The following is an 8,879-nucleotide window of genomic DNA, read 5'->3' as shown; positions in this document are numbered from 1 at the left end:
TCTTAAGTATGTTCCTACATATCATCTCAGGCATAGCTAGCAGCATGGTCTCAGTTCAGATCATGCACCTAGGTTCCTGCATCTGGAAGCAGCAACAACATAGTTTACTTTCATGTGTTGATGCAGTTGGCCCATTTGTACATATATTTTAAAGGCACTCCTGTAAAGTCAGTAATCAACTTGTCTTTACTTCTGTCTTCTCTGCCAGCATTTCAGCATCCACGTGGAGGAGAACACTTTCATAGAATCATAGAATCATTTAGGTTGGAAAAGACCTTTAAGGTCATCGAGTCCAACCGTTAACCCAAGTCCATCACTAAACCATGTCCCTAAGCACCACATCTACACATCTATCAAATACCTGAAGGGATGGTGACTCTACCAGTTCCCTGGGCAGCCCTTCCAGTGCTTGACAGCCCTCTCAATGAAGAAATTTTTCCTAACATCCAACGTAAACCTCCCTTGGTGCAGCTTGAGGCCATTTCCTCTCATTCTATCACTCCTCACCTGGGAAAAGCAATAGACACCCACCTCGCTACACCCTCCTTCAGGCGGCTGTAGAGAGCAATGAGGTCCCCCTTGAGGCTCCTTTTCTCCAGGCTAAACAACCGCATTTCCTCAGCTGCTCCTCACAAGACTTGTTCTCTAGACCCCTCACCAGCTTTGTTGCCCTTCTTTGGGCACGCTTCAGCACCTCAACTTCCCTCTTGAAGTGAGAGGCCCAAACCACCACATTATTCAAGGTTCAGCCTCACCAGTGCTGGTACAGGGTGCTGGCCCCACTGTTCCTGATACAAGCCAGAGTGCTATTGGCCTTTTTAGCCACCTGGGCACACTGCTGGCTCATGTTCAGCCGGCTGTCAGCCAGCACCCCCAGGTCTTTTCTGCCAGTAATGTCAGCAGCTGGGAGCTGGAGAAGAATGGGGATCTGAAGGGTGCAGCATAACAAGAGATCAGATGGGGACTGGGACTACAGCAAGGGAACGAAGCGTAGGCAGGAAAACTGTGCCAAGGAATTAGTTACGGTGGAACATAAAGTAGGCCTGGCAGAGACGGCAGTGTGCATGTGTGTGATGGCCTACCTGGTTACGTACTGTTTACCGCTGGAGTTCTGACAGTTCCTGCCAGCTCAGTGCTGAAATGCGCTGCAGTACGCATGCAGCATTAAGGGAACCGACGGGCAACGACAGTTTCCCTCACGACCTCAGCGCAACCCTCCTGTGTATCGCTGAGACCGTGGGCTCCTTTGGGGGGGTAGGCTTTTTACTTTTCCCTTGCGTGTTTCAAATATGCGGTTTGGCGGAGGAAGGAATTTCCTTGCCCTTTCCAGTTCATCGGGCTACTTAAGCGGACGCGCCCCCCGCCCGCCTACACCGGCGACCAAGCGGCCGAGCCGCGCCGCCTCCAGACAGTGCCGCCACCATCCTCCGCGCGCCGCGGGCGGGAAGCGCCGCCGGGCCGCGCAGTCCACCGCCGAGTTACCGATTCCCTTGCCGGGTTCCTCAGCAATCGTGGCATCGGGGATCGGCTACAAAGCCGTCGCCTGCCTCCCCACTTCCCCCCCCCCCCCAGCCTCCCGGGTGGTGCAGCACCGCGCCGTCGGAGCGGGGGAGCGAGGCAGAGCCAACCACCGTGGAGCGGGGGGGGGGGAGCGCGGCCGGCGGAGGTACGGCTAGGGGCTAGGGCGGAGGCAGGCGGGGGCTCGCCGGCCCCTGCGGGAGCGGAGGGGCTTCCCGCCGGCGGCGGGGCGGCGGGGCAGGCTGCGCCTAGCAGGGCGGGCCGGGACGGCAGTGGCGGCGCAGGGCGGGGCGAGCCCGGCTGAAACCTGGGGTGTCGCAGGGGAGCCCCGTGGCGTCAGGGTGTAAACATTGAAAGTAGTTAAGGCCCTTTGAACTCCCAGTGGCGCCCGGTAGCTCTTGCTCCCGGGGGCATGTTACTCCAAGTTACTCCCGGTGGCTGTTCGGCGCGCACAGTAGGTACCGTAGCGCTGCGTGGGTCAGGCCAGGCCTCCTGGTTATTTTATACCGCTATTGAAGGCTGCACTTGGCTGTTAGGCACGCGCTGCTGTAAAGACCTCTGCACATACGTTATTGCCTCTTTTTATAAAATCCAAGTTAACTGGCTTAAAAAATTAAAATGGCAAATTTGGGTCCGGGTTTAAAGCAGGCTCCTTTAAAAAACCCATATTAGTAAGGACTGGTTTTAGCTTTTTTTTTTTTGAATAGCACTGCTGCGTACTTGTGCTGCCGCAACGCAGGAAGGAGCAGGGCTGTCTATTTTAGCAGGCACACGCTCGCCCGGTGGCCCCGTACGGTCCCCATGCGGCTCCCCGCATGTGCCCAAAGACCTGGCGATGCCAGGTTGCCCTTTCTGTGAGGCGAGGACCCGTTGAAGCCCATAGCATAGGTGCTGGTGAGCTGCAGCCTCTGCCCTGCTCAGCATGCCGGCCACGTGCAGTCAGGCCGGCTCCCGAGCGGTGGTGGCAGAGGCAGGGTGAGAGCGAGGGGCTGCAGCGCGTTGCTGCGTGGCACGGGCCTCTCGCCCCACCTGAAATGCTTGTGCTGAGCAGTGGCCTTCTGCCATCACCTGAGACCTCACGGTAACGTGGCATCTAGTGGCGTGGTACATTTTTCAACCACTGGGACATGCTGCCCAGGGAGGTGGTGGAATCACCCACCGCTGGAATTGTTTAAAAAAACGTGTAGATGCACTGCTTAGACACATGGTTTAGTGGTGGACTTAGGAGTCCTGGGTTAACGGTTAGACTTGATCTTAAAGGATTTTTCCAACCTAAATGATTCTGTGATTCTATGATCTTGCTCCAATGCACTTGAGGTACTGCCCCCGACAGTCTAAATACCCCAAGACTGATAAAGGGTAGGTGGGGGTAGAAAGACGAGGAGTCTTGTCCAAGATAGGTAATTACCTTGGTGACAGAACCAGGAGGAGTTTCTTGACTCCTGTTCTGAGTTTTGTAGACCATTCTGCCTGACATAAAAGTTGTGATGACAACATCCTTCACATGATAATGGTAGGGCATACACTTTCAGGTGAACGCACACTTTCTCCCTTACAAGAATGAAGCTCTTAATGTTCACTGTTGATACCTCCAGCCCTCCAGCCAGCTGTGGTTAAAGCCCCAGGGGGAGTTTTGCAGCAAAACCAGAGAGTGCCTCACAGTCCACGCTGGTGCAAAGTCATACCCATTAGCAGCTTATGCTAGGAGAGCGCACTAGAGGCATTCACAAAATGAACATGTTTCTAAGCCCTGTCTGCCATAACACGTACTAATCCTGGTTACAGACACGGAAACCTCATCCCTTTCTGCAGGGCTGAAAATAGGCTTTCATTTAAAAAGCAGGTTATTCATTTAGTGTACTTGGAATGTTTTTCACATTGGCTGTTTTATTGTTGTGTTTGTGGTTTTTTTTTCCCCCTAGTTACGGAAATGTGCTTGAAGTGATCAATTTCCACCATGTTCTCACAGTGCTCACGTGATCTATTAAAGATTGCAAATCTTCATTTCTGGAATCTGAATTTAAATCTGCATTTACAAAACCACAGAAGAGCTTTCAGCAAGTCACTGCCTGTATGTCGAAGGAAAGTAGTTGTTACAGGTATTGGCTTAGTGTCCCCTCTTGGTGTGGGGACTCAGTTTGTGTGGAAGCACCTTCTCCAAGGAGACAGTGGGATTACATCGCTAGATGGGGAAGAATATGCAGGCGTCCCATGTAAAGTGGCTGCTTGTGTGCCAAGGGGAAACCAGGAGGGTCAGTTCAGCGAAGAAAGCTTTGTGTCAAAGTCAGAGATCAAATCCATGAGCTCTGCCACTGTGATGGCCATCGGTGCAGCAGAGCTAGCAATGAAGGACTCTGGCTGGTCTCCCCAGTCTGAACAGGATCGCTTAAGTGCCGGTGTGGCAATTGGGATGGGAATGGTTCCACTGGAAGACATTTCTGATACGGCCGCTTTGTTTAAAACAAAGGGTTATAACAAGGTCAGCCCATTCTTTGTCCCAAAGATTTTAGTCAATATGGCAGCAGGCCATATCAGCATTAAATACCAATTGAAAGGGCCGAATCATGCGGTGTCAACGGCTTGTACCACAGGCGCACATGCTGTTGGAGACTCCTTTAGATTTATTGCTGCTGGTGATGCTGATGTCATGTTGGCTGGAGGGACTGAGGCTTGCATTAGTCCTTTGTCCTTGGCTGGATTTGCAAGAGCTCGGGCTCTCAGCACAAGCTTTAACTCAAGCCCTAAAATGGCCTGTCGACCATTTGATGCGCAGAGAGAAGGGTTTGTAATGGGAGAGGGTGCTGCTGTGCTGGTCTTGGAAGAATATGGACGCGCTGTACAAAGAGGTGCTAGGATCTATGCTGAAGTTTTAGGTTATGGACTGTCTGGTGATGCTTGCCACATAACAGCACCTAATCCAGAGGGAGATGGTGCGTTCAGGTAAGAACTATATGTTGATTTTGAAGGCAATTTCATGTGTTAATTGTAGTGGGTGCATATGTTTCTATTATTGTATGCTTTTCCTAGAGAAATGCTGTTCAATCTTGAATTAATATTCCAAAAGCCTGAAAACTTAATCTGAAAAATGAAAGAGCTTCTGGTAAGGTTTTGCCCCAGTTTTCTTTTTTCAGTAACAAGGCAAAGGTGAGTTCTTGCTAGAATCAGCCTTTTTGCATAGAGTTATGAAAACTTTATGTGAAAATGTTTTGTGTTTGCTGCCTACAGTTGTTCACACAAATAAGTCTCAACGGAAACCTCTTTTTAAAGATTTTTGTAGTATGATAGAACCTTTTCAGGTTCCTCAGACTTTGTCCATAGAGAAAAGAGACACCACTGCAAAAGCAGGTCATGTCATTAATTGTGGTCTGAAAGTGGAATAGCGTTCCTGAAGAAGTCCCAAGTGACAAAGCTGTAGAGCACTTGGAGGATACAGTTTGTTAGAATAATTACCATACATGTAATTAGCATTAATTGTGGCTATTCTTCTTTAGAAAAGACTTCAGCTCTTCATAGGGAAAGTACATGAGTCATATGGTGGTGCAACAATTGTGTTTAAATACTTCATTCTGATGCAGCTAAGAGTGTTGGTGTAGGGGTGTAGCAGAAATACACTTCAGTACGGTTAAGTGAGATGGTAAAGCTTCATTATTGTTAATCTTATAAAAAACAGTTCACAAGTAGATGATACTCATCTTTATCATTGACCTAATTGTCGGTTAAATTACATGTGTAAGTTTGTGAGCTTAGAATAGACTGAATGCTGTTGCTAACACTGGAATCATTAGTAAAGATTTAGTTTGCATTATTCTGAATATATGTGAATATTTAATAAAAGAATTCAATATATCACTGCAAAAATAGATCAAACTTCTGCATGGTATTGTAGACCTGTGTTTGCATATTTATTGGGTTAACAGATTTTCCAGGAAGTGTAGTATACCAAGTTTCTCTCTATGCTATTTGATTCATACTTAATTGTTCTGCAGACTTAGGTGTGTGTTGAGTAATCAGGAGTGTCTTATCTCAGATTTTCAGACTTGTTTACCCTTGAGATGATATGGCAATATATTGTAACAGAATTTTCATATATTTTATGATTGCAGTAGCATATAAATGAAATTCATAGGGGAAAGTAGCTGAAACTTAATCTTGGTATCTCCAAAATGTTGAGCCTTTCCACCCTTGAGATGAGATAATACATTTTAATACAGTCTTCAAACCAATATTTCATTACTGCAGCGGTACATAGATTAAATCTGAAATGTATATGCTTCTCTTTTCTGTAAGGAATTTTATTTGCCACATCAAAAAAATTCAGGGTAATATGTTTTTTCTCATCTTCTAGTAACTACTTCAGTTGGAGACTAATACACATGTTGAAGTAAACCTGCAGGAAGGGAGGGGCAAAGCCAGACTCAGAAGCATGCATATAGAGTGTGTTCAACACAATTAATGTGTCATCTCCTTAAGTAAATGTATTCCTTGCAGCTAACATAACTAAATGTATCTGTTTCCCTCATGGTTGATCAGTAATATTTTTTGCTTGGATGTTGGCTCACTGTGTAGTGACAGTGAGCATAATTGGCCTCCATCCTATGCTAAGCTGGATGCTTAGCAGCCTGTGGTATCTTTTTCTTTTGAGCTTCCTTTTATTTCCTTATTTTTCGTAAGTTTCAAAGAGTCAGTGTTCTTCTGCTCAGAGATATGTAGTTAACCTGTGTGTGCAAGGAGATGTGTGATTCATCTCTTAATTTCTGGGGGAAATCTGTGAGAAAATCACAGTATGGAGCTGTATTGATCCTTCTGTGGTTGTCATAAAAAAGCATGTTTTATAGAGGCAGTCACAGTCCACAGGTCATGGGGAGTCAGAATGGAACATAGTATCAGGGTAGAAGAGCGTGACTTTCAATAAATTTCATTATATATATAGGAATTTGTGCTGTCTCCTTGACATCTTCTAGCCTCTGGAAAGCATGCAAAAGCTCGCAGGGAAGATGAGTGCAGAATTTTTTTTTAATTTCCTAATATTTTTGTTTGATAGAGCAATTATTCTTCATAATTCCCTAATACTGTAAATAAGAGGGAAAACAAAATGTAAAGACTAGGGAATCTTCTTTTCACTTACCATGGGAAGAGGATTTCTTGGACCATTGTACTGAATGTTACATTAATGTTTTGCTAGAGAAACTTCAGTGGAGGGAACCTAAATTTTTGCAATAATTTCAGGTAGTTATTTCCCTGTCAAATGTTTTCAAATTTTACATTGAAAAAGGTTTTTGCTTTATTAATGTAGTCTGTAGGGATTGTTTGTTGTATCTTCTTACTTTTTCTTTGTATTTTTCCCAACTGGGGGATTTTTAGCAGCAAGTCTGATTTTATAGTGGGCCTCACCACTACTATCTTTCTTAGGTGGCTAAATGTAGATGCTAGTGTGTTTAGTTAGATGAATCCATATCTTGTCATTTACATCTCTAGTAAAGTATGTCGTGCAGATTTTCACATTTGATAAACATTTTAAAACATCCTATTCTTTTGTGTTTGGTTTGTACAGGTATTTTAGCAACAAAAATGTAATGGCAATTTCAGAATTCTGTCTTTTTTTTCCTTAGGTGTATGTCTGCAGCAATAAAAAATTCCGGGATCAAACCAGAAGACATAACATATGTCAATGCACATGCAACTTCTACACCTCTAGGAGATGCTGCTGAGAATCGAGCAATCAAGAGGCTTTTTAAAGACCATTCACATAATATTGCAGTTTCCTCAACAAAAGGAGCAACCGGGCATCTCTTGGGGGCTGCAGGAGCTATTGAAGCAGCTTTTACTGCATTGTCCTGTTACCATGGAATTTTGCCACCTACTCTAAACTTAGAGAAAACAGAGGCAGAGTTTGATCTCAATTATGTTCCATTAACAGCTCAGGAGTGGAAAACTGAAAAACGGCGTATAGCACTCACAAATTCATTTGGCTTTGGTGGTACTAATGCCACTTTGTGCTTTGCAAGCATTTAACTTATGCTGTACATGTCTTGAAAAATGGGACTGACAATGATTTTCTGTATTGTCACCCTTGGTGTGTACTGTGATCTTTTCTCAGCTTTGAGAATTGCTCATTTGAGACGTAAGAACTTTAGTCACCCTAAGATTTATATCAGTAATTCTCTTGGAAAGAGGGAACTTATTTTAATAAAAATAAATAAAAGACCTTTCTGTGGTAAAGCTTTTGTTCTTGACCAGAAGAGGAGACATTGATTGTTCTGTGTTTTTACTTCATTAAGATAGATTTTTCATATGCATGTGACACAGAAATTGCTTGGGAACATTTATGCGAAATGGAGACTGGCTAACAAGCTAGGACTCCACAGTAATGACTTGATGACTTACTACGTGATGATAAATGGTTTATGACTGACCTCCCCTTTGTTACCCGTTCCATTTACAATTCTGTCTTTTTCCTCATTGTAAGATGTTTCAAATATCGTAGACTTATGCACGTTCTACCACACAGATGACATTCAGCAAACAATAATATAGGAGTTCGTAAGATTTCTGACAGTGGTTCATTTTCTTTTCAGCTTTATTCATTCCCATATGTTGTGTTACCTCATTAGCCATGGTGTGGAGCAGTAACAGTGAAGAATGCGTACAGCATAGCCTATACATCTTCCATGTGGCACAGTGGTAGAATTAGCAGGTGATAACCTGTTCTGAAATTTTGGACAAGAATAGCAAGGTATATTCAAGTATAGTATTGAGGTTTTAAAAAATAGTTACACAGAAAGGAAAAAGACTCTTGAAACCCCTGGTGGTTTTGCCAAGTTGGAAAAGTAGAGCTAGCAAAACTTGGAAAAACAAGGGATTTGGGGGAAGCGGGGGGGGGGGGGGGGGGGGGGGCAGGAGAGGGAAAAAAAATGGCACATGCAAGAAATAAACCTGAGTCTTGTGGATGAGAAAGGGTGTCGCGACGGAGGGAAGACACAGTCACTCAATATGAGAGATCAGCAGACTTCGTTTATTGTACCTTACAGTCACCTTTTATGCCTTGTTATAATTAGCTCATACATATTACAAAAGTTAAGCTCATTATTGGTTAGTTGCCTAAATACCAAGCCCGCCCCTAGTTTCTCTTCTGTAGTTATCTGTTCCCACCTGTAACATTCTTTTCCCACCGAAATCTTCCTGTTACTGTGTAACAAGAACAGCCAAGGATAGTGTATTTTTGCTTTACTTCAGATAAGCTGAGAGCGATGTGCATTTTTGTCCAGCCAGCTGGACTATGTCTATGTGACCCTTTTCAGCTAGCCAGTTATCCACAAAAGGGGAAGAAACAGAACAGGAAAATGAAATTATACATAAAGCTG

The 8,879-nt window shown here is 44.7% G+C and overlaps 1 protein-coding gene across 4 annotated transcripts; it reads left to right on the top strand.

Annotated features, from left to right (window-relative positions):
- The first annotated feature begins 1,544 nt into the window (after positions 1-1,544).
- OXSM (3-oxoacyl-ACP synthase, mitochondrial) lies at positions 1,545-7,723 on the top strand. 4 transcript variants are annotated; one of them, XM_040592545.1, is made up of 3 exons: positions 1,545-1,666; positions 3,441-4,458; positions 7,128-7,723. In XM_040592545.1, the coding sequence occupies exons 2-3, from the start codon at positions 3,476-3,478 to the stop codon at positions 7,528-7,530; spliced, it is 1,386 nt and encodes a 461-aa protein (XP_040448479.1). In that variant the 5' UTR covers positions 1,545-1,666; positions 3,441-3,475; the 3' UTR covers positions 7,531-7,723. The 4 variants fall into 4 exon arrangements, with proteins under 4 accessions (XP_040448479.1, XP_040448482.1, XP_040448481.1 ...); XM_040592548.1 differs by lacking the exon at positions 1,545-1,666 and adding an exon at positions 1,786-1,976; XM_040592547.1 differs by lacking the exon at positions 1,545-1,666 and adding an exon at positions 1,787-1,972.
- Positions 7,724-8,879: the final 1,156 nt, after the last annotated feature.

The sequence above is a fragment of the Falco naumanni genome, chromosome 4 (genome assembly GCF_017639655.2).
Source record: "Falco naumanni isolate bFalNau1 chromosome 4, bFalNau1.pat, whole genome shotgun sequence".
In the NCBI taxonomy this organism is placed as follows: Eukaryota; Metazoa; Chordata; class Aves; order Falconiformes; family Falconidae; genus Falco; species Falco naumanni.
Note: the sequence above shows the minus strand (reverse complement) of the source record. Positions and strands in the feature narration are given on the sequence as shown.

Bases quoted from the DNA above. Each gene is read 5' to 3' on its own strand.
- OXSM (XM_040592545.1), top strand. From the start codon at position 3,476: ATGTTCTCACAGTGCTCACGTGATCTATTAAAGATTGCAAATCTTCAT. The intron at 4,459-7,127 runs GTAAGAACTATA...TTTTTTCCTTAG, and splicing joins GAGGGAGATGGTGCGTTCAG to GTGTATGTCTGCAGCAATAA.